Here is a 25,397-nt window from a genome sequence, read left to right as displayed (position 1 = left end):
GAATGATCTGAAAAAAGATTAAAGAACTAATCTTGTCCAAGGACAGAGTATCTTTATACTAGTAGGCATGCTTGCGGCAGAAGATAAAGAGTTTCAAAGGGAGAGAAAGAAGAGAAAAAAGGAGCCGCCTTAAGGAGTAGACTAGAAGGTCTGCTTGAGGTCAGTGGTTCTCAAACCTTAGTGTGCCACAGCTCAGACATTAGCTTCTCTCATCTCCCACATGGAGAGTTTGCTAAAAGTTTTCTGGGCTCCATCCAAAGAGATTCTGATTCAGGAGGTTCAGGGTAGGCCCATGGATGTGCATTTCTCATTTCTAACAAACTCAGAAGTCATGCCACTGTTGCTGGTCTGAGAACCACACTGCCTGAAGCCATTTTCGTCCAAACCCAGAAATAGCTTAATGGTAACTACCCTATATTCAAGATACGTTTTAAAAGAAGTAAACTCACAGGACCTCCCTGGTGGTCCAGTGGTTAAGACTCCATGCCCCCACTGCAGGGGGCATGGATTCGATCCCTGGTTGGGGAACTAAGATCCCACATGCCGTGTGGTGTGGCCAAAATAAATAAATAAAAGAAGTAAACTCTCTCTCTGATCCCATGGGAATTCAAATCAGAGCCCCAAGGAACAAAGAACATGCTAACTTAGCATGCAGAGGCCAACACACAATGATCTTGGTCTCAAGATCTATTCCCAGAAAAACACATACGTACCATTTCTCAACCTCTTGATTGTTAGAAAACATACTGCTGACGAAATACGTAATGAAAGCAAATTTAGTACAGGTTTCACTTTGGCCAGGAGTGATCTGACCAGCAAGCTGGTAAAAGAACTAAGTTGGCCCCTATAGCAGTCATGGACAGAGTCTCCTTAACCATCTCAAGTCCCAAGCTGGCCCCTTTTCCTGCTTTACCAACAGAAAAATTCACATCATCCTATTGTCAACATTGACATAGTCCAACAAGTTGCCTTCATTTAGAGAGCTGAGAGAATAAATGATAAGCACTTTTTATTTGGCTGTAGGTTCTTTTGTTTTCTAAGAATGTTTAGTGTTATCTGGTCATTCTCTTGATAAGAATATCCTTTTATTATATTGATTATGGAGCTAATTCTTGTCTCTACGGTCTGTACCTATGTCTACCTTAGCCCTTGAAAGGCACAGAAAGGAGTTCTTCCAAGGGTAATCTCAGCCCCCAAGTACCTGATATACGGTGACATACTCAACTGATACCCATTAATGCCACCCATAGGCACTCAGACTTTTTGTATAAGGTTAGTAGATATAGGGAGTACAATGTGGATGGGTTAGAGCAGCAAGCAGTGAGTCACAGAGTAAAGGTAGCTAAACTCAAGCCAAGATTGGATATTTTATAAATGTCAGCAGGAACTTCTGGATTAACTGTTCAGTGAACAGGGCTTTCTAAATGACTTCAGCCTGTGTTGGGGCCAAGAGCAGATAGTAGTACCCGGACAAGCACTTAGAAGACCAGGCAAGACGCTGGAACACACAGTGACCCTGGAAAATGTTAACAGATGACTCAAAAAGCATTTCTATCTCCAAGGAAATCTACACTCCCATTAAAAAAGGTACCTTAATTGGGGCAGTTGCCTCTGCAAGCAAGGAAAACAAACAACCAACTATGCCTCTGCCCAGGGTAGAAAACAAGTCCATTTTCAGCAGAGGCATTTGGAAATTCCATTTAGCATTTAGGTATACTTGTAAGGTAAATTATTAAATGCGGAGTACAATTAACAATAAAAAAAACCACTGCATTTTGAATTGGTAAAACAAACAGCTCATTTTGAATGTACACAATAATTCTCTTGCCAAGTTGCTTTCAATTTTCAAGAAAAATGTTTTCTAGGCGGATGAAATCCTAAGATCAGCCCAACACCACCACCTAGTGGTGAGAAGTATACATTGCATGTCTCTTCACTTGATACCCATCAGATCCATCTGCTTTTTCTACCCAAACTGCTAAGGTAAAAGCAGGTCCTGAGAGACTGTAACAATGTAAAATAATAATGGAAAAGGAACATTGAAAAGTTCAAGTGTAAATTAAAAGCTTTATTGAATAAAAATGTTTCAGAGTAAGCAAGACTGTAAGAAAGCAGAATATTTTACATCTCTAAAAAATATCAGAGCTAAATCTCTAAAAATGCAGTATAAAGAAAAGCCTATACCTTAAAACACCTCTCTCCCCCAACATACAATTTGGAATATCAATTATGTACAACAACTGTACTCAAGTTTATATTGTTCCAAAACCTTAATACTAGAAAACCATCTCCCACAAAAGGCCTATAACTGGTTTAATTGTACCCTAGGAATACTGTCTGCCATAAAAATCAATACATTTCAGAGCTTATAAGTATTAAAAAACTAGTGTCCCAGAAAGGGGATATCAGAAGTAGAATATAGGGTTTGGGGATCTGAGCTCAAGTGGTTTAAGGCTTTTTTTTTTTTCTTCTGTTATTCCTCCTTTAAACTCATCATTTTGCTCTAATATGCAACATGGCAAATACAAAAGATCTTATAAAAATATTGCAGCTTACAGTAAATTATGAGAAGCACAGATACCACCAGAGAAGAAAGCAATCACTTGGGGGTGTAGTCAAACGCATTGGCAAATACCATAGCTTATTTGGGACACAATGAATCTCTCCAAGCACTAAGGGTGCTCAAAAGGTGCTCCAAAAAGATGGTTATGCTATATCTCAATAATCCAGTTCAGGATGTTGTTTAGAAAGCAGGATGCAATAAATTCCCCATATATATCGGAGCAAGCAGTAAATTCCCCATATATATCAGAGTAAGAAAATTAACCTAAATTTTTTTTTAAAGACTAAATATTTGATCTCTTAACAGAGGAATACTAAACAATAAATTGGTATTCATGTAAAAATATACAAACTGTGCCCTTTATACTAAAGTGCATTCAGTCACAATGTTTAGGCCCCTAAATCCCTTCTGCATGTTTCCTAATTCCACAATTGAATTTTTAGTGTAACAATGTACTACTAATCATCTCTCCATTTTCATATTGTCTTTTGGGAGTACAATGGAAGCTGGACCATATCCGTTGGAATATTCCCCCCCACACACACACATACACACTCCCAACCCCCAAAAGACCTTAAAGCAGTTGTGTATATCATCATTGCTAAAAGAGAGGATTTAAGTAATGTTATCTAGCATTTAGAATTGGTTCACTTAAGCTGCACAGTATGGGATTTTTTTGAAGCAAGAACTCTTTTCCAAAGTTACTTCCACATAAATTACAGCTCATGCTAAGACAGCTGTTTTGTGCATCACTTTGATAAAGGGCAGTGGCTCACTAGCACTAACATAAATTTAAGGCCCAGCATCATTGCAATTTGTTATTCCTCATCTTCATCCTCATCATAGTACCGATTTCTCTTTATCTGTTCCTCCACAGAGAGCTCTTTGACTACTTCTCCCTCCCAGAATCCCACATCCTGGGATGTCTGATTCTGAGTAGTGAATTCTTTAGTGGAGGTGTTATCTGCAAAGCTAGACCAATTTTTAGAGTTGGGTTCTAGTGAAGACTGCTGTGTGAGAAGTTTTCTATCACCTTCATCTAAGTTTGCACCATTTTCTATAAGATTTTCACTCCCCATCTCAAAACTGTGAACTTCCTTACTTCTCCTTCCTGCCTCCTCTCCTTTAGATCCCTTGTTTGGCCAGGTTGTTTTTTCCACACTCTCATTCTTCTCGGAGGCGTTGGCATTTTCCGTTTGTTTCCTTTCTGCTGCTACACCTCCTCCGAACTCCTCACTCTGCTCTGACATGCTCCAGCCTTTCCTGATAGATGGGGACAAGGTTTTGGGGCTCTTGACTGAAGAGGTTCGAAATGAAGCTGCTACAGTGAACGGGCGGCTTCTCTCCTTCAGTGAAGAAGTTCGTCTTAGCTTCTTCAGATCCAGATCTACATCCTCAGGAGCTTCAGGCTTGCTGATTTCATCCTCAGGAGGCCACTTAGGCTTCGATACTTTGATCCCTTCCTCCAAGGCACTTCCTGAACTGCCAAGTTCAGTAGGGGGCGGCCAGGCAATCCTCAACTTCTTGGTTTCAGCTGGCTTGTCTTCTTTCTCCAGCGGGGATGAGGCCTTGGCTTCCATACTTGCAGTCAGCACACCAACCTTAGCAATGGGGGCATCTTCTACCCCTGGGCTCTGAGGGGTCTCCCCTGCATTTGGAAGCTGGGCTGGTCTCTCCAATGTTTCTTCGTTTTCATTTTTGCTCGCCCACAGATCCTTGTGTGGTCTGTGTCCAAAGCCTTCATCATAGTTGCCTTTAGATTTAAAGAGTTGATTGAAGTGAGGCTTGCAATAGATTCTCCCATGTAAAGAGGCATATGTTCCTAGACTGTTGTTTTTAAGAAAAAGAGCATAAAGTTAACAAATATGTATTCTCTTATTTACACCAGTAGGCTGAAACCTGGCAACTCCAGTATATTCAGAAGATGCTAAGTGAGAAAAATACCTTTAAAAGCACATCAGTCACTGAGGGTGTCCTTTTAAGCACATTTGTTTTATTATCCTTATAAAAAACATGCTCAATTCTAGGTCTGAACCTTCACAAGACATTCTTCCACCTGGTACATGCTCCCATTTTCAAGTGATTTCACTCCCCTCTGTCAAAACTGTTGAAAAAGTTACTTCTTCCAGGAAGTCTTCCCTAGGTAGTCCCACCTAGTTCTGATCATTCATATATTTCCTAAGTATTTCTAACCTATAACTACTTTTAATGATATTCCTTTGTAAAAAGTTGCATCTTTTCCCTCCTAGTTTCCCATCTGTGTTATAATTTAAAAGCATGTTTTTACAGGAATGGGTATAATGCTCTCCCAACGCTTGGCACTGAGTAGACGTCAGTGATTAAATAAAGGAAAGCTATGGTTAATAGAATGGTGAGCAGTAGCCAGAAGTCGGTCTACCCTAACAAGAGTGCTGGACAGGCCTTTAGGACATCTGGTGTCTCTCGCAGGGTTAACACATTTTAAAGGGGGGTATAAAAACAACAGAATTTCCACAGAAGAAATATAAAAATTCAAAAATTTAGAAAAATGTGCTCTGGAGAAAAAAATACAGTGGACAGAAAAAGAACCACCGTGTGGAAGTTACAGAGGCACATTTTGGCTCAACAGAAGGAAAAGTTTTCAAGCTAGCGCTAACGCTGGAACTAGCTGTAGTGGGGTATTAACCCCCGCAGAAGCGCCACGCAGGTGCCAGGACATCTTTCAACAGTATGCTGGAAAGGGTGCTTGCTCTGGAAGGAAGGCTGGAGGAAATGACATCCTGGTTACTTCCTCCTCCAAGGTTCTATGGTTAAAATGAGTTAATATGGAATATTTCCCCAATTTGTCACATTTATATCCATACTTTGAGTAACTTGGAAGAAATGATACATAATTATTTTCTCAGAAAATAAAATGAAGCAATATACAGAAAAATATATGCCCTTCAGGATCTATTATTATTGCTATTTTTACCATTTATATAGTGTTTGGGATAATTTCAAGGGCTTCAACAAGTATCCTCTTGAGATTTCTTAACTGTATGATTCTATGATACCAAGGGAAAACATTCTACTAAATTAGGTCACAGGGGCAGTTACCTGCAACTTACATGATTTAAGCTTCGGTCCTAACATGTAAATTAACATGTGAGAGTACCAAGAAGTTCTAAACACCATTATAATTTGATATAAAATGCCTGTCATTAAATGGTACTTTTTACTTTCTTCAGAGGTCCTCAACAGCACACACTATTAGCACCACAGATTTTAGTACCAGTGTTCTAAAAACCAAAGACTCCCTCTGGAGGTCCAACCACACAGAGAGATGGCTTGTTTTGGCCTGGCTTACCTCAGTTTGTTGTTGCAATAGGAACAACGGAAGCAGCTGATGTGAAACACCTGCTTGTTGGCCAAGAGACGCTCCATTGAGTAGACTGTTTTCTGACATTCCACGCAGGTCTCTCTTGCAGGTGCCTGAAACTTCTAGGAAAAGCAAAGGACCACTTTAGCTAGCAAAGGCAGTGATGAGTTAGTACTCTGCTGAAGTGGGCCCTGGGATTTACTTTGTTATCTAAGGGCTCCCTTACCTGGTCTGTCAATTCTCAGAGGAACAGTAAGCCTACTGCAATTCTATCGGTTGACTCTCTAAAGCCAAGAGGCTCTCCTGAATTCCTTACCCAGATTGTCTGGCTGCCATAAGTGCAGCAGCCACTGAGGATGGGTGGAGCTAGGGCTGGACTGCAGAGAAAGGCTTAGACAAACCACCGCACACACACACACACACACACACAAGTACACACAAAATGATTCCACGCACAGGAAATGAGGAGAAAATGTCATCACATACAGAAGAAAGAAGTTTGATGGTTTGATCCAAGCGCCAAATAAGAAGCAGAACAGACTTTTTAAAGACCAGATTCTGAAGGGGGTAACTTTCAAGGAGAGAAAGCATTTGGCTTTGGGAAGTAGGAAAAGACTTTTAAAATCTTTTTATTTATTTATTTATTTATTTTTACTGAAGTCGAGTTGATTTACCATGTTGTGCCCATCTCTGCTGTACAGCAAAGTGACTCAGTTATACACAGAGACATTTTTTTAAATATTCATAAAAGACACTTTGATAAAGCATCTCTCAGTCCCCTCTGCATATAATCTTGACTTGCTCAATCCACTAGACAAAACATTTTTAAATAAAGCAAAATTGACACATAAATGGAACATTTTAAAAGACACACAAACTATTTTATTAGGATTCCAGAAGAAAGCATAGCCCAATAAAGCTACAGGCTCTATAATCTTTTTAAAACACCAAATGGAGAATAAAACTAATGTACTGGGTAGGGGGGTGAGTCATAACGGGGATTCATGAACTGTTTGTAAAGTGTGGAATATGGGCGGGGTGAGCACAGCTGTTGCTGGTAAACTCAGTCCTAAACTACATAAAGTAGGTTGTATTAGCACTGATGAAAGCTAGAATTCCAAAACCATAAGTTTTTACATGATAAAAAATAGTTACATGGCCACTAGGGGTGGGGGTAAGAAGTCCCTAGGTGTGTGTGACTCTTGACTTGTCCCAAGAGAAACAGCTCAACCAGTACATGCAGAAGCAGCTTTAGTTAAGGTGGCCTGGAAGCTCTTTCAGGCACCTTGGCGGCCTCTGCCACCAAGACCGGTATGGTGGTAAATAATACAATTTAGTCCCAAAGCCCAGGGCCTGAATGGTTAAGGTAAGCCTAAGATAAACCAGCTTATGGGTAAGACAGAATTTTGATTAAAAAATCCGAATAGACCCATAAAAAAAATTCAGACTGCTGGTTCACTTGCCACATGATTCACTAGGAAGTAAAGCAAAAATAGGAATGGTTTTCCAAGTAGATGTGGACAGAAAATGAGAGTAGAAAATGGAAGTAAAGGTTAATATCTATAAAAGGGAGTTTAATAAAATTAGTGCCCCCAAATAGCACCAAAGAATTTAAAAGTGAAGGAGGAGGGCTGAGTGTTAACAGCAGCCCCTCCATTCCTAGGGTTAGAGTAGAAGAGAAAAACTTAAAGAATCAAAGACCACAGCTACAACTTAAGTTTACCAGGCATAAGGGAGGAACTTAAATATGATCAAATGTATTGTACTGAATGCTGCTGGCAGATATTAGGGCGTTATTTGGAGCTCAGAATTGTTTTTTCTTTTTTTAAAATTTATTTTATTGAAGTATAGTTGATTTACAATGTTGTGTTGGTTTCTGGTGTACAGCAAAGTGATCCAGTTTTACATATATATAGTCTTTTTCATATTCTTTTCCATTATGGCTTATTACAGGATATTGAGCATAGTTCCCTGTGCTATACAGTAGGACCTCACTGTAGAATTGTTTTTTCTTTCTCTCTCTTGCTTTTTTTTTTTCCTTTGGCCGCACCTCATGGCTTGTGAGTTTGAACCCAGGCCCTCAGCAGTGAGAGTTTGGAATCCTAACCACTGGACTACCAAGGAATTCCGAAATTGTTTTTTTCTTATATGGATGGACACATCTAACAAGATAGGACCTAAGTGGAGATGTCCTTGCATAATTTAATTAGGTTTCTCTAAAAGGACTAGGTCCTTGTCTAGCAAGCAGGAAATCCATTAAAAGGCAGAATAAAATTTGGGTATAATAGTACAACTGGAGCCACTGGAGAGCAGCTGTACAAATCACAATTCAGACAATGTAAAAGTAATAGGACAAATGTATTTACTTATCAGATTGAAAATCTTTTTCAGTTGCAGGATGAATATTGTATTTGTAATACTTAGGAGAGTAAGTGCTCATTCTGGTCGCTAAAGACAGAGCAGGAGACAGAAATTTCCCATGGTAGAGGAGGAAATGGGTATTATTCTGCTAAAGGGGACTGGAAGCCTACAGAGCGTGCCTCCGTTACACACACACACACACACACACACACACACACACACACACACACACACACGCACACAGAGAACACACGGTAGGAGAAGGGTGCAGCCCAGTGAACAGAAAGGAAAACCTGAGAGAAAGCTGCAAGTTGAGCTCACATTAGGAGGAAAGTGGAGGCAGGAGCAGAAATTAGGTACCGGGAGCAGGAAGCAGAAGCTGGAAGAGACAAACAGGAACCTTCAATGAATACACAGCATTTGGTGTGCCCTGGAGGGCTTTTTTCTGCAGCTGAGCTGAAACTCAGTTACAGACTCATATCCAAGAATAAGACCACAGTTTCTTTCTTTTTCAAGTAACTGCTAATCCTGGCAAAATCAGCCTCACTCACATCTACCTGAGGCTAGATCAGAGTACCAGCTCAGAAGAGAGAGCTCTTGTAGCCTTCACCCAAGGAGTGTCTCATTAACAATTCTTTAGTGTCTCCCACACCTCCCACACCTGACACCCCCCCACCCCGTGGCTCCCTCTTGAACGGAGCCTTCCACAACAAGTGAAAAGGCGTTCCTCCCCTTAACATCAAATTAATGGACTGCTAGCTCAAATATCTGACTAACCACAAGCTTCTACCTCACCAGACCTACCAGATTCCCATTATTCCTCTTCCTTTTTTCCATACACCCTTTTCAAATTATTTAATGAAGGTTAATACGGCAGCTGCCCAAGGGCCCTTATAGCATCATAAAGACAAGAGGAGCCCAACATGGTAATATGCCAAGTCAGAGTGGTTGTGGCTGTGCATTCCCTTTATTTCCTCTGTCCTGGGCTCTCAGCCACTTTTCTGTAATCGCCCCCATGTCTATTCAGACAGCAGGAAGCACGGTCAGTGCCCAAACCTCTACCATTATGGTAGGCCTGGCCCACACCCTGTCCAGGCCGTCATGGCACGCCTGAACTTGCATAGCCACCTTTAAAACACTGCCAATATTAGAAGGTCAGACATTTTTTATCTTTCCAATATATTTTTTCAGTTAGTAAGATGTTTTTTCATCTCCCCTCCCTCACCATTTTTCAAATGTAGAAACTAAGGTACCAGGATGTCAGATGCGTTACAGAAGTTTGCACAGTCAGTAAAAGAATTAAGATTAAAACTCAGAATTCCCGACTCACAACCCAATAGAGTATTTTCTCAATTGTCCTGGAATAAATTTCCATAACTAAAGGAAACGCTTTGGGGAAGGGAGCAGATGCTAACTAACCCAAATGAACATAATTTCACCACAGCATTTTGAACAAACGACAGTCTTCACTTTGTTTCAAATTAAAATATGCAGATAATATCTTCAGGATATTCAGGAATGAGTGCGATAATATATAAATAATTGATGTCCCTAAACACTGTCATGTCTTTCCCATCTGAGGGATGTTACAGGCCTTCTGTAGATCAGCATCTACTTAAAGCTTTTTCACAATAAATTTTTATGACTTCATCTACATTCTTTCACTCTCTTGTCTCATATATATTTTTTAGTCTAATGAAGGCTCCAGTTGGGGTACACGTCTGTGTGTGGGAGGGGAGCAGGTAGCAGCTGGCCATAAATGGTGAAGCTAATTAGCCTTTAGACACAGTGAAATCAAAAGAAAAATCTGTATTGATGTCAGGCCTCCATTCCTCAGATAGAACACTATAAAAAGCCTTTCATTTCCTCCTTACAATTTGTACAAAATATCTGGGTAATTAAATTGAAATTCTTCACCATACAGTAAATGGTTGGGCTGGCTCTGAACAGCCTTAACCCTTCCCCTAGCTTTCTGTGAAAGCATTTTGGAGATATTCACACCTTAAACAGATCGCTCTACATGTAGAGGAAAGGTTAGTGCTCTGAGAAAGCAGTAATGATGTAGGCAGTGAGAAAAGATTCTAGATGCCCTTCTAGCACAATTCTGGTAGATTTGCAAAATAGCATAAAACCTCCTACCCTGTCCATGGAGGAAGGGACAGGGCACAGAGGGTACAGCCTCTCATGCAGGCTGCCATGTTTTCTCTATACATCCATCAGCAGGACCAGCCTAGGAACCTGGGATAGGGCTATCCTAGACCAGTAGCTGTTCCCAGGGCCAGTCACATCTCCTTCCTTATCATTTAGGGAGTAACTTATTTCAGTGGGAGAAACATTTAGGGAGTAACTTATTTCAGTGGGAGGGCATAAAGCTTAAGAGATCTCTGGGTCTCTTGAGTTGAAAGGTTCTGATCCTTCCGAAAGGGCCCACTGAGCTCTAGACCCAGAACATCTATTTTGAGAAGGAACCTGCAACGTCAACTTCATTAGTGCCAAGTCTCATCAACTGAATTATCTAGCCAGTGTTCAAAACAGATAAAATCCTTACTTTTAAAGACCAGTATCATTTATGGGGTGTTTTTTTGTTTTCTGTATTTTTACTTTATTAAGCTAAAATTTGAAATGAATTGAGTCTTTACCTTAGATGTCCTGTTTTCAATAACAGACAGGAAACAAGGAGCAGTTTTACCAGGACGTGTGGGACCCACAAATCTATTCTGAGTGAACAAGTTCATTCTTAGCTGTATGTAATTTCCCAGACTTGAGAAACAACTTCTGTTGCATGGTCTATAGCCACAAGACCAGTTATGCCAGCAGGTCTTCCTATAAACACTAAAGTATCTATATACTTGCCTGCAGAAGGTAAAGAGTAACTTTGAGGAAGAGAAAATAAATGGCCTGTAAATAAAGTGGAGATGTGATTGGGTACCACCCTGAGCTCTGTACACCATAACCATTTGAGCTTTGGACCATGGGCAAACACAGGCAGTGAGGCCAGTTTAACCCCAGTCTTTATACAATGTTCAAAACCTGAGGTGTATGTCTGGTGCAAGCAGGCTTGTCTGCATTCTACTGCTGGGTGACCAGAGCCAAAAAGGCAGGCATGAATCTGGGGCAGGTGCAGAGGGAGCTTTTCTTCCATCTCCTCTCCCTGGTGTGCCAGGAAGACCTAAGTGAGGTGCATTCCTTCGCACACTGCTCATCAGCTCAGACCCTGGAGTATGAATCCGGAGGAGTCCCAAAGGTCCAACCCAGGACCAGGAGATCTGGCCCAACAGTTGAGGGAGGTAAGCAAGACTGGACTGAGAATTCAAATATACTTGAGAACAGATTTTAGTTCTTAGATCAGCCACAGAATTTCCCTAGTCCCTCAGTCACACAGAATCCATGGCCAAGTCAGCTTTGTTAGCTGTTCTTCGTCCAGAACCACAACCCAAGGACTCACATCTGGGCAGGGTTGCTGTTGGAGAGGAAATTAACCCCGTGGCATTTGCTACTTTGTTGGACTTCAGATACTGGAAAAAAAAAAAAAGTGCTGATGCCAGCATGAGCAGAACTTTGAGGCCAGAAGAGAGGGTCATGTTAAGTACATGTGCAGATTCCATCACGCAGCTCAGTTCTTTCTCCCTCATTTACTTGCTTTCTCTTGCTACTTTCTTCACTTTTTGTTCCTTTCAATAAACCTTACTCCCCTCTTACATCTCTGCTTCCTCTAAAATTTTCATGTTTACCTTCTTCCCCCGACCTCCCCTTTCCTGGATTCTCCCCTTTCCTCCCTTTGTTCCAAACCCTCACCTATGTCTTACCTCCATCCTTTCTTTTTTTTTTTAATTAATTTTTATTGGAGTATAGTTGATTTACAATGTTGTATTAGTTTCTGCTGTACAGCAAAGTGAATCAGTTATACATATACATATATCCACTCTTTTTCAGATTCTTCTCCCATCTAGGTCATTACAGAGTATCTCCATCCTTTCTGTGCATTAGAACTTTCATCAAGAGACCAATCATGCCTACAGTTGTGCGATAGAAACATGGCAGATGTGTGCATGAGGTTGAGGCAGTACAAACCACCTTAAAACTAATTCTACCTATTGAGTTTCTCTCAAATGTTAAAACCTTTGAAAGAAAACCCAGCTACTTAAGATAGCACCAGAGGAGGAAGACACTAAAGAAGTATAAGATATGTTTGTTATTAACCAAGTGGGTAAATCAACACTGCATTAGCAAAGCATTCAATTAAAACAAGTTAGGTGAGCAGCCTAAAAGAGGTGTTGGATTTTTTTTTATCTTTGTTTATTTTTATGGGAATATTTACTTGTTCATAGAAAGGGAAAATACTGCTTTTAAAAATTAGTGAATGAACAAAAATAATTAGTAAATGAAAGGAGACCACAGATTGAGTAGCCTAGTAAAATTTTCCTCGGGTACAAACATTTTGGACATTCCTTAATATCTAATATTATAACCTAGTGTAAGTGTTATTTGAATGGCCATTTTTATAGCAAATGGACTGGTCAACCCCCACTGGAATGCACACATTCTTTCTTTAAACGCGCTGACCACCAATCATGTTATGGCCAAGTTCCTCAGACCAGGGAGCCACTAAATCTGTAACACTGCACATTCCCATCCGATGGGCTGATTTTAACAGATTTTTCATATTGCTCTTTGTATAGGTTTTTACCCATTCATAGATTTACGAATTTGGACTTAACAAGAAAAAAAGTCAGGTTATCTTCTTTAACTTTGGGTTTTCTTTCATGAGCTTTCCAGATTTCAGACTGGAGCGGTATCAGTGAGGCTTCCCACTCCTGGCTCAAACACCTAAGCAAGAGCAGCAAGATTTCCAGGGAAAGTGACTGGCTCACGTGTGCCCTTATTTGGCATTTTCATCCCCAGGAAAGCAAAAACAGGTTATAATGAACATAAAGATAAAAGATGCAATGAGCTCTACTAGTAAACCAATGTCTACAAGGCTCCAAGAGAAACTACCATCATACCTTCACTGCTTTGGGAGGAGAACTTTCAGAAAGGCCGGAAGCTCTGGCATCTGGACTTAGTGGCTTGGGATGCACAGGCTGCTGGAACTCACTCTTAACCTGGGAGTTACCTGCTTGAGTTACAGAAGGAAGACATTTTATAGTACCTCAAGGGAAGGCTCAGAAAAGGTTCCTCCCCAAAGCAAATTTTAGGCACCTCCACTAAGGACAGGTCCTTTCAACACCAGGAAAAACATAGCTTTTCTGTTGAAGAAAAGCATTATTCTAATGCTAAAAACTATGCTCTTAGGTTCTCTGGTCTCTGTTCTCTCACAAGTGTCAACTCAGAGGCTTTCTCACCCTTTGCCACATGCAGCGGGAATCCAAACCTCCCTACATAAGGAAACTTCTGCCCTGTAGCATTTGTCATTTTTTAAGGCTGTTTATAGACTTTGATGGCTTTTTGGTAGTTAGCAACCCCAGCAACTCCTTCTGGGGCGTTTCAACTGAACTTGGGAAAATGGGGGAATGTGAGGGGAGAAATTTCATAAGACAGGCTCATGTATATGAGTGTGTATAATCTGACACCATCTTTTTGGGACTCAGTCCTATGGCGAACATCCATGGATGAAGATTATGGAAAAAGACTCCATAAAGTTTTTTTCATAGTCATTGACGTGTCACCTGCATAAGTTAATTTCCTGCCAATATATTTGTTTTATGGAAAACTCAGAAGAGGCACAGAGAAGTCATTCACACAGTTGCTAAGGAACCATAAAAGATTCCCTAAAATCTAGAGTTATGTCAACAAAGTACTGAACGATTATGGCTTATTTTTCAAAAAAATGTTTTGCAAACCTAGTCAAAACTCAGAAAAATTTCTAGTCCAAGGAAAATGACTGCAAAAGGAATGTTCTTGGATTCAAGCAGCAAGTTTCTAAAATTTTAAGGCAGGGTTTACTAGAGATCTGTTTAGCTGATACTTCAACTTCTCGCTGAGTTTTCAATGTCTAGTAAACTAATTAACCTGAGGAGAAGCTAGACATCCATATATATTTAAAAAAATAATACACTGAACATCAGAATCAAAAGTGGACATAGTATATTAAAAAACAAAGGCTTTTGTCTTTGGGAGAAGAGAGGCTCAAAATGATTCCAAAATAGGATGAAAAGGTGATCAAATTCAGCACCCACAGGAAAATATCTAGAATCTAGCCAGAGGGAGGATTATAGTATCTATTTAGATAAATAAGAAAAAGATATTTTTTAAAGGTTACTCAAATACCAATTCTTTATTCCTGTTAATGAATAAAGTCCTTCTTGGCCAACCTTCTATTAAAATGAAACTTCAAAATTATAGTTTTTATAGCATTAACCCTGAAAAGGTTTGGTACAAAAGACAGGATAAGTTCAATGAGAGAAGCATCGAAAGTATTCAGCTGGCCACAAGTTAATCATATTTCATTGAATTTAACTTCTCTCTTAGGCATGGGATGTGTGAAGGGTACTCAAGCATCAGTCCTTAAAACCAAGTGAAAGATCTGATCAGCTACATTACTGGGTTTAACATGTTACACATTCTCAGCACTGACAGAACTGGGGACCACCCCCGCCAACCAAACAGGGGCTAGAGAACAAGACCCTCTTCCACCAGACCTAAGAGTGAAAGCTTACGGGAATCATCCTCAGCAGGTGCGGAACGGGCTGCCAGACTATTCTCAGATGCAGAAACCTAGAAAAAGAAAGGCGGGGTGGGGGTGGGGTGGGGGGTGTGGGGTGTAGGGGTGGGGGGGTGGTGGTGGATTAAGAATCACATTAAAAACAAAAGAGCAAACTGCTATTAATGCCATTAAAACCTGCTGACTCCAGTCAGTCACTGGCTGCCTGCGGGAAATAATGGCCCCCAGAACAGCTGAGCATTTAAACAAGAGGCAGCAAAATGTCTTTTATGAGGATATTAACATGCCTCTCAATTACAGAGTAACGCAAATAACAGACTGCAAGCAACTGCCCAAAGTGTGCATTATCTTCCTTTATAAAAGAAGTTCTAAACCATATCTTTGTACTCTCAAAAAAAAGGCGGGAGCGGGGAGGGTACAAAACAAAACCCTCTATCAGGGAGAGCAAAGCTCCTCACCACAAACCACAACTCGTGTAACTGTAACTCACTCCAAGGCAAGATAAAGTCTTTACATATAGGAACTATTCTTTTATTTTCCTAACTCCTTATTTCCCAAACAAATGCATTCTGCTGAAACAAGCTTGCTGGTACAGAAGACCTTCTGATAGCTATAAAACAAATTTATCTAAAACCAACCTTTGGTATTATCTTCAAGGTTAGTTTCCCTTTCTAGTTCTGGTCTCAAAATGGCAATGTTTAACAAGATGGCAAATCTTACGTATAGGTGATTATTTTCCCCATTTGGCATCAAATTTAAATAAAAGTACTTTCTACCAGCTCTCTCTCCTTTCTACTGGCCCCTAGGCCTTCCTGGTATCTTCCTCCACACTCAAAATCATGAAGGGTCGGGATTTCCCTGGTGGTCCAGTGACTAAGAATCCGCCTTCCGATGCAGAGGATGTGGGTTCGATCCCTGGTCAGGGAACTAAGATCCCACATTCCACAGGGCAACTAAGCCCGTGCAGCCCAACTACTGAGCGTGCGTGCTCTAGAGCCTGCGCGCCACAACTAAAGAAGCCCACGCGCTGCAACGAAAAGACTCCACATGCCGCAACAAAGATCCCACGTGCTGCAACTAAGACTCAATGCAGCCAAATAAATAATAAATAAATATTAGGGAAAAAAAAGAAAGAAATGCAGAGAACTTCTAGTGAGGTTATGAGGAAGGAATTCCACCCCCCCCCCAAAAAAAATCATGAAGGGTCAAGAGGTGACCCAATGTGCACTCCTCGTGAATATTCTTTCATTCAGATGTCAGGGATTTTATGGGTGATGCTGAGTGTTTATATCAGGATGTCTAATGTACTGAATAAATTTACAATGGAGATTAGGTTGTTGGCTGACTGCAGCGTAGTCATTTTTTTCCCTTTATTCTCTGTTCATTACAGGAGTTGTGACATGGTATAAACCAAACCAGTATAATAACAGTTAACATTTATTAAATGCTTACTATGTTCCAGGTATTGGAATGACCACTTTACATGCGTTATTTCATTTAATGATACGAAATAAATTTTCTGAAAGTTGTGCATGGCCATAAAAAGCTCTTCAATTCTTGCTAAATTAGGAGGTGCACCCATCCCAGGATGTCCTTCTTTCACCTCGAATTTAGTCACCTTGAACCTGCAGGGTAAACTTAATGCCAATCATGACATCATTGCACACGCCCAACCAGATGACTTCACTGCAGGAAGAGCCAGGAAAGAGCATGTGAGATTTTGCTCAAACACTTCATTAAAGAAAAGCACAAATTCATTCACAAGAGGAGAACGGGAAGACAATACCTTGACAAAATATTCTATTTCAGGCAAGTTTACCCTGGCATTAATGTCCTTTTGTAACAAACTGAAGTTCAAATAGTTCTTAGGTATTGGTTAACAAAAGCTAGGCAAAGAGTCAAAAGGAGAGCTGAAGCTCTGAAAAAATTTATGAATTTTAAGGCAGCCAAGGGTTCATGAACCTACAGTATATACTTGAAGACTATGTACTATCTTTATCTCCTCTCTTCCCCACCCACTTCCCAATTTGTGATTCAGCTGCAATGATACCCTTTTAGGCTACAATTAAAATGTTCTGATCCTCCAATTCAGCTCAGAGTTCCAGGTTCAAATCAATACGAAGACAATCAAGAAGGAAACATGAAATTAGATATAGGGACAATCCAAGCATGATTTTCCAGATGATCATTCCTCAAATTATGCTCCAAGGACAGATGGGAGGATTTCAATGCTGGGAATATTTTTTTCTCTTAAATGTCTTTTTTACAGTATATAAGAAAAATTCCAAACATATCACTTATACCTAAGATATAATCTCCCACTTAAAAAATGGGAAAACCAGGCAGTCTAATGAGAGAACTCACTTGATACATGACATGTGACATGGAAATAATGCCTGAGCCCACTGTTTCAAGGATGTATGTAATTTGATTATTTTATGATTATGAAACACATTACTGCCATGTAGTTTGTCTTATTATCTCAAAATACATTTGTGATATAGTTTTGTAAAATAAAGCGATTTGATGTTCCTAAATTTTTTCCTGTTCTATTCTTTGAGTCTAATATTGTAGCCATTAATCTGAGACTATTTTTCTGTGTGCCTCCTTTGGTCCAAGTGTGTAGTATATCTCATGAGTTCCTGTTGGTATGCTGTCAATATATCTATTTTAAAGTCTGTTATAATCAAATAAGTTTGAGAACTATTGCTCTTAACCCATTTTAATTATCTCCTCACCTTTTGTAGAATGGCCTCAAGGGTGTTAATATGTGTAACAGAAACAATGACTATACTCCTATTAGTCACTGTAATAGACTTGAAAGCTCTCTCCTCATCTAACTTAACATTTGATTATCATATTGACAGAAAGACCAACGAGACTGGGTAATGGATTGGCAGAGAAAATGATAAATTCACCTGACATATATATTGTTACTTAATCCAACTAAGCCATCCATCTAACCATAAATGTATAAAACCTGATTTGCTTAAAACCTTCCCATGGCTTTCCTCCGACGCAGGACTACAATCATACTCTTAAGGGTTTTTCAAGACCCAACCTGGCCCTCTCCCTCCACCTGTCTCTTGCCATTGCCTACAGGTACTTCATGTTTCAGACAAGTCATCTTGGTTGGGTTCTCTGGTTTCCAAACCTCTGTTGTTTCTCCCTTCTCTTTCTTTACTCAACCGTCCCCTTATTCACTTGGTCTATTTCCACACATCCCTCAAGACTTGGCTCAGATATCACCTTCTTTTTTTTTTACATTTATTTATTTATTTTTGGCTGTGTTGGGTCTTTGTTGTTGCATGCGGGCTTTCTCTAGTTGCAGTGTGCAGGGGCTACTCTTCGTTGCGGTGCGGGGGCTTCTCACAGCGGTGGCTTCTCTTGTTGTAGAGCACAGGCTCTAGGCACACAGGTTTCAATAGTTGTAGTGTGCAGGGGCTCAGCAGTTGTGGCTCGCGAGCTTTAGAGCACAGGCTCAGTAGTTGTGATGCACGGGCTTAGTTTCTCCACTGCATGTGGGATCTTCCCGGACCAGGGCTCAAACCCACGTCCCCTGCATTGGCAGGTGGATTCTTAACCACTGCGCCACCAGGGATGTCCCAGATATCACCTTCTTGAGGAAGTCAGGTTAAGGGTCCTTAGTCCAAGCTTCCAGGGCCCCTCATAGCCCTTTCACGGCACTTGTTATACTGTTTTACAATAGCCAACCTACACTCATCTCCCTCCTACTCTGTTAGCTTTCTTGCAGGTAAAGACCACGTGGAATGGTTTGTTCACATTTAGTTGCTAAGCTCAGCATTGCCTGTGCTTAGCATAGTGCCTAGCTTTCAAAATACTTTGAAGTGAAAGAATGACATTTTCTTACATAAAATGTGTTAAATTAATAATATACAAATAACTTTGAAGATGATATCTCTATTCAAACCAGGTTTTTAAAAATTACTTAAGCTCTAAGTCCTCTGAGCATTTGCTGGGCAAAAGAATTTTCCAGTGAAGGTTCATTATTTGGTCAGCTATAAGTTGCAGAGCTCCCCAATCAAAATTATGTGACCTCCAAAAAAGACAATCTGTCCTGGCAGCTGTTACCAAATTCCCAGACACTCTACAGCCTAGAGTTAGAATCGTTTCTAATTTTAAGCATCTAATTTAGAACACATGCTTCCCTGGCAAATGGACATCAGACTTTCCAACCCACCTTTTCTCCATCCTGATGGGCGATGCAGACCTCAGGACCCGGGGGCACATTCTCCTTTTGCTCCAATTTATGAGTTTTGATTTCACCACCACTAGCTCTCAACTCATTCTACAAAATAAAAATAGTCTGTGAATTAAAAAAAAAGTCTCACGATTCTCTTCATAGCACATCTATTAAATAAACTTGGAATGTTAAAAAAGAAATTATTTTAAGAGGCTTTAAGTCAAATCAACCCCCTAACTCTCACAAGCAAAACCCATTGACTTGTGAAATGACAAAAGCAGCTTTGTGGACACATACCTCAGAGTTAAATATTTATACAACTAGTCTAAAACTGGATGCTCATTAGAATACAGACACACACACAGACCACCCCCCGCATACAATGTTCTCGTGATTCACTCTTCTAGCAGCAGAGCTTGTGGGAATGCAAAGCTGGTGAGTTTTACCAGAAAAGACCATTCTGGAGCAGGGGAAAGGAGATGCCAAGTGCCAATAATTAAGAAAATATACTGACCATATATATATAAATGCCCGGCCTGGAAAGAGAGACAGCAATGATGTATACATATAAAAATTGAAATTATACTTAATGATACCATAAAACAGCCTTTCTTCGTGAGACTTTCAAAGACATGTTTTTAGCATAAAATTCATTCAGTATACTAAAGACATACCTTATTTTACTTCTCATAATAGAGCTTCAACATAAAAAAACAGGCATAAGGAATCAGAAGGAGTAAGTGTAAACATATTTGTTTTCCTTGCAAAGAACACTTGGGGCAAAATATTAAAATTGACTTTATTACTAGATCCATAATCAGTACAGAGGTAGATGAATGCGGACATTTCCTACCTTTAGTCTGCTAGTTATCTACTACCCTTCTGTTCTCTGTGACTCCTTTAGGCATGGGGAGAAAAAGAGCGATTTATGGCCACAAGGCCAACGAAGGGAGTGTGAGTGCAACTGACTCAGGTGTGGAATTCCAGGTTGAGCCCTACAGCTCTGGAGGTGCGTCTATGAGGAGGAGCTGGCAGCCAGCACTACAGAAACCAACAGTACAAGAGCCCAAAACTCATTTGTGACCCCATCTCAAAGCCCAGCCTCCGGAATCATTGCCAGAGAGAGTGCGCCTTGCTACAACCATGCTCTGTAAGAGGCCTGAGAAATTCTTTGGGGATGAGATAAAACGTGCTTTTTATAAGAATTCCTTAAGACTTCTCAACTCTTAAAATTTACAGAGCAGGCGAACCGCAATGCAGAAACTCTTATTTAGGAGTTAAAAAAAACAAAGTCACTGAACAGGTTTTTCCACTTAGGGAGTCACCTGGTAAGAATGTTTATAGCAGGAGGGCACTGAGAAGCAGCAAAATCCTGTAACAGAGGGAATTAAGCTCCACAGATCATCTGTTTGCTGTATCTCCTGACCTGCCTTTTAAGAGAAGTCTAAATTTGCTGATTTTTCACACTCCCAGTGAATAACAAGCCTGTGATGTTCCACTTCGCTACTGATTTACACACAATATCTCTTCTTAAATCGATACTGAAAAATCAAGATGAGATTACTCACTGCCTAGAGACTTAGTCCACCAATAAATACTATTGGAAAATGCATACTTCATAAGGTGGGGGAAAGAAGGCTCAGCTCCTGGAATACACACTGTGATTTCTAACAGGCACTAGTTCAGCCTGCCAAATAAAAGTGAATACTGTTCTTCCAATTTTATTAAAAAATAACAATCAAGAGATTAATAATTTGTCATTTGAAATCTTAGAAGGAACAACTGTTTGAAAGATATATATGTATGTGTACATGTGTATATATGTGTGTGTACTTATGAATAAATGGCATTTAAAAGGCAACTTCAAATAAACAGTTCAGGGCTTCCCTGGTGGCACAGTGGTTGAGAGTCCGCCTGCCGATGCAGGGGACGCGGGTTCGTGCCCCGGTCCGGGAGGATCCCACATGCTGTGGAGCGCCTGGGCCCGTGAGCCATGGCCGCTGAGCCTGCGCGTCTGGAGCCTGTGCTCCGCAACAGGAGAGGCCCGCGTACCACAAAAAATAAAAATAAAAAAAATAAACAGTTCAGTTGTGTCCTCCTGCCAGTTAAGCCTAGAAAAGTATAAAGTGGAAAGACCCTCCATGCTACTTAGAATACATTTTTGTGCTTACTGAGTATGTCATCTTCCTGTCATTTCTCCCCCTTTTTCCTATCCACTATTCTATTTGTTTAGAAAATTATTACATCATAAGAAGTGAAGATTAAGTAGACCCTATGTTGTATGATTTCATTTACATGAAATGTCCAGAACAGGAAAATCCATAAAGACAGAAAGCCCCTGGGTTGCCAGGGGATGAGGGAAGTGGGGAATTGGGAATCACTGCACAGGTATGGGTTTCTTTTTTTGGGGTGATGGAAAATTTCTGGAATCAGACAGTGGTGATGATTGCACAACCTTGTGAATATATTAAAAATCACTGAATTGCATACTTAAAAATGGTGATTTTTATGTCAGGTGAATTATATATCAATAAAAATTGCAAAAAACACCCCATCCCACATTAATGTTGAATATATTCAATATTTCTCTCCAGTATTCTCCCTTTCTTCTCTCAAAAACAAAAATAAGTGTATATGTTAAAACTAATAAAATACTATCAATACTTCTTTAACAACAAGATTAAGTAAAAGCAACAGGAAAATTCTCATTGACATTACTGGATGGTAACATCACACAAAAAAATGAGTGGGGTGGGAATGAGGCCTAGGAAAGCAAAGTCAGGATTAGAACATGGTGAGGATTATGAATGAAGCTAGGGTAGGATTTATGTGAAGAGAGAATGGCTGGGGACCAGTAAGGAGCCAAGGCTCACAGGTCAGGGTCTGGAAGACACTTTTAGTTCCCGTGCTCAGGGACCATTTGCTGGATGAGTGAACGAATGAATGATGCTGAACACATACTGTATAGTTGGTGGAACTGCTTTGTTTGGACACAGCTGCCTGGTACTTGGCCATTCGATCCTTTATGGAGGTTTCTGACAGGCGTGGGAACTCCAGATTTCGCCTACTCTCGCTTTTCTCTGAGTTGAATGATGAAGGTGACAACTGACCTGCAAGCATTGCAAACAATGTGCTTTATTAGAAGATAAAATGTGATTTGAACGATCTCAAGATTCTAAATTTGGGGCTATTGTAATCTAATATAATCAACCTCTTCTATTAAGAATACAAAGAAGGGGGACTTCCCTGGTGGTGCAGTGGTTAAGAATCAGCCTGCCAATGCAGGGGACACAGGTTCAAGCCCTGGTCTGGGAAGATCCCACATGCCACGAAGAAACTAAGCCTGTGCGCCACAACTACTGAGCCTGCGCTCTAGAGCCCGTGAGCCACAACTACTGAGCCCACGTGCCACAACTACTGAAGCCCATGCGCCTAGAGCTTGTGCTCTGCAACAAGAGAAGCCAATGCAATGAGAAGCCCGCACACTGCCACGAAGAGTAGCCCCTGCTTGCCCCAACTAGAGAAAGCCCATGCAGGGACGAAGACCAAATGCAGCCAGAAAATAAATATAATTAATTAATTAATTAATTTAAAAAAAGAATACAAAGAAGGAAATCAGGATTATAACTGTCACTTACAAGGTAACATTCACTTACTTTCCCAACATTAAAAGGAGAACCCTTACCATCACTGAGTGTTATATATTTTGAAATTTTTGTTCATTTAACATGTGAAAAAATTAGATGGCCATGCCATTTTAATTTGCATTTCTTTGATTCCTAGGAGGCTGATGGTTTTCCTATATTAATTGATTTTATTTTCTTTTGTGAAGTGCTTGTATATGCCCCCTTTAAAACATAATAATTCTGCTCTCAAGGTGTTATGTTAGCATCAGTAATACAGGATAACCAATCCTGACAGGGGATAATGTCCATCCATGGGAGCCCTCAAGCCCCAGATGACCATGGAGCCAAAACTGTCGGTAACAGTACTTCCCTTATAATCCTGCAAAGTTACCCTTTGGTTAACACAGGTTACTGTTGATAAAGTTGGATTAAAAATACAGAGAAGCTATTTGGAAAAAGCAATGAGATTTGGGAATGGCTTGTATCTAGCAGCCTTTCTTTTCATTCGTACCACTCTTCCTTTAAAAGCATCAGCTTCGAGGTCAAAAGGTATTGTTACTAATGAGTACTTCCTAGAAAATTTCCCACACATGGAACTCTCTGCTTACCTGGGCCTATTTCCAAGTCATCCAGAGAATAGCTGTTTTCAGAGATCTTTCTTCCACCTGCGCTTCGGCTTTGGGCCCGAAGAATCTGTTTGGAAGACAAAACCCAGCAATAAGCTTTGCAGTGAGGATGGGAAATCTTGATGCAATGTTCAAAAAGGAGGCCTGCAAATCTCCTTTATAAATAATATCCAGTAGAGATTAGATTTTATATTAGTGTTTTTTTTTTTTTTTTTTGCCGTACGCGGGCCTCTCACCGCTGTGGCCTCTCCCGCTGCGGAACACAGGCTCTGGATGCGCAGGCCCAGCGGCCATGGCTCACGGGCCCAGCCGCTCCGCGGCATGTGGGATCTTCCCGGACCGGGGCACGAACCCGTGTCCCCTGCATCGGCAGGCAGACGCCCAACCACTGCACCACCAGGGAAGCCCGTTTATATTAGTTTTTATATACAACAGAGTGTGTTTTTAGTATTATAAATATCAAGCACTACATAGTCACAGGTGCCCAGGGGAAAATAAGTAACTCTATACAGGTAATGCTTTCTGTGAAATATCACTGCCTAACCACCTTAACCAGAAAGCCTCAGAATTTAACAATCATTGGAGCAGAATCCTCATGTCCCAGATGAAAATGATGTCTCTCCAAACTGCCAAGTCCTGATGGCAGTATCTTCTGTTGGCCTTCTCTATCCCATTTTATCCCTGCTGTTGCTGCCTGGTTCATGTCGTCATCATCTTTTCCCTGGACTACTACATTACCTTTCTTTTCTTTTTTTTTTTTAAAGGAACATTTATTTATTTATTTTTTGGCTGTATTGGGTCTTTGTTGCTGCACACGGGCTTTCTCTACTTGTGGTGAGCAGGGCTACTCTTCATTGCGGTGCACGGGCTTCTCACTGGGGTGTCTTCTCGCTGCGAAGCACAGGCTCTAGGTGCGCGGGCTTCAGTAGTTGTGGCTCATGGGCTCTAGAGCGCAGGCTCAGTAGTTGTGACACATGGGCTTAGTTGCTCCGCGGCATGTGGGATCTTCCTGGACCAGGGATCAAACCCGTGTCCCCTATATTGGCAGGTGGATTCTTAACCATTGCACCACCAGGGAAGTCCTTGCATTACCTTTCTAATTGGTTCTTCCGCCTTCCAATCAAGGCTCTATGATACTGCCATTATCCCAAGTAAAACAAAAAAATTATCCCCAAATATAAATCTATGTTACTTGACTTCCCAGGTGCACAGTGGTTAAGAATCCGCCTGCCATTGCAGGGGACACGGGTTCAAGCCCTGGTCCGGGAAGATCCCACATGCCGTGGAACAACTAGGCCCATGCACCACAACTGCTGAGCCTGTGCTTTGGAGCCCGCGTGCCACAACTACTGAAGCCCACGTGCTTAGAGCCCGTGCTCCGCAAGAAGAGAAGCCACCGCAATGAGAAACCTGTGCACTGCAATGAAGAGTAGCCCCCACTCGACGCAACTAGAGAAAGCCCACTCGTAGCAACAAAGACCCAATGCAGCCAAAAATAAATAAATAAATAAAATTTTAAAAAATCTATGTTACTCTCTTGTTCAAAATTCTTTAAGGATTCCTAATCACTCCTTGAATTAAATCTAAAGTGCTTAGTATGTCACAAAAGGCCAGTTCTAGATCTGGTCCCTTCCTACCCTCTCTGGGTATTCTCTTCCTCACCGCTTACCCTCCAGGAAAAGCAAACCACTGGGAGGTCCATGATATTGTAAATGAGTTCCCTCTACCTGGGTTACTCTTTTATCCTTCTATGTCTAACAGTGCCTGTTCCTTCAAGACTCAGTGTAAGCTAAGCAACAGTCCCTCTGCATCTGCCCTACCTCTCTTCCATAAATCTAAGTAGCCCTTTCTCTGTTCTCAAGGACCTGGCCACACTTCCATTACAATGCTTAACAAATTGTTGCGCATCCCTCTACTGGACTGGAATCTTAGTTTACTGAGGGCAGAGACCATGCATTTATTTTTTTAATTAATTAATTTTTGGCTATGTTGGGTCTTTGTTGCTGCGTGTGGGCT

General features: G+C 40.8%; 1 protein-coding gene across 3 annotated transcripts in view; it reads right to left on the bottom strand.

Moving 5' to 3' along the window:
* Positions 1-1,993: 1,993 nt before the first annotated feature.
* The window catches only part of LIMA1 (LIM domain and actin binding 1), an 83,310-nt gene continuing 59,906 nt past the window's right edge, over positions 1,994-25,397 (bottom strand). Inside the window, exons 4-10 of one of the 3 annotated variants that reach the window (XM_079935883.1) lie at positions 23,364-23,448; positions 22,091-22,239; positions 19,127-19,234; positions 14,921-14,978; positions 13,268-13,380; positions 5,892-6,025; positions 1,994-4,390 (exon numbers count right to left, since the gene is read on the bottom strand). In XM_079935883.1, the coding sequence (XP_079792009.1) occupies positions 3,382-4,390; positions 5,892-6,025; positions 13,268-13,380; positions 14,921-14,978; positions 19,127-19,234; positions 22,091-22,239; positions 23,364-23,448 (1,656 nt within the window). In that variant the 3' untranslated portion in view covers positions 1,994-3,381. The remainder of the gene's footprint in view (positions 4,391-5,891; positions 6,026-13,267; positions 13,381-14,920; positions 14,979-19,126; positions 19,235-22,090; positions 22,240-23,363; positions 23,449-25,397) is intronic. The other 2 variants (XM_079935881.1, XM_079935882.1) reach the window with 2 other exon arrangements.

This window comes from Stenella coeruleoalba (genome assembly GCF_951394435.1).
Source record: "Stenella coeruleoalba genome assembly, chromosome: 11".
NCBI classification, from domain to species: Eukaryota; Metazoa; Chordata; class Mammalia; order Artiodactyla; family Delphinidae; genus Stenella; species Stenella coeruleoalba.
The sequence above is the reverse complement of the archived record's forward strand: the minus strand, read 5'-3'. Positions and strand labels throughout refer to the sequence as shown.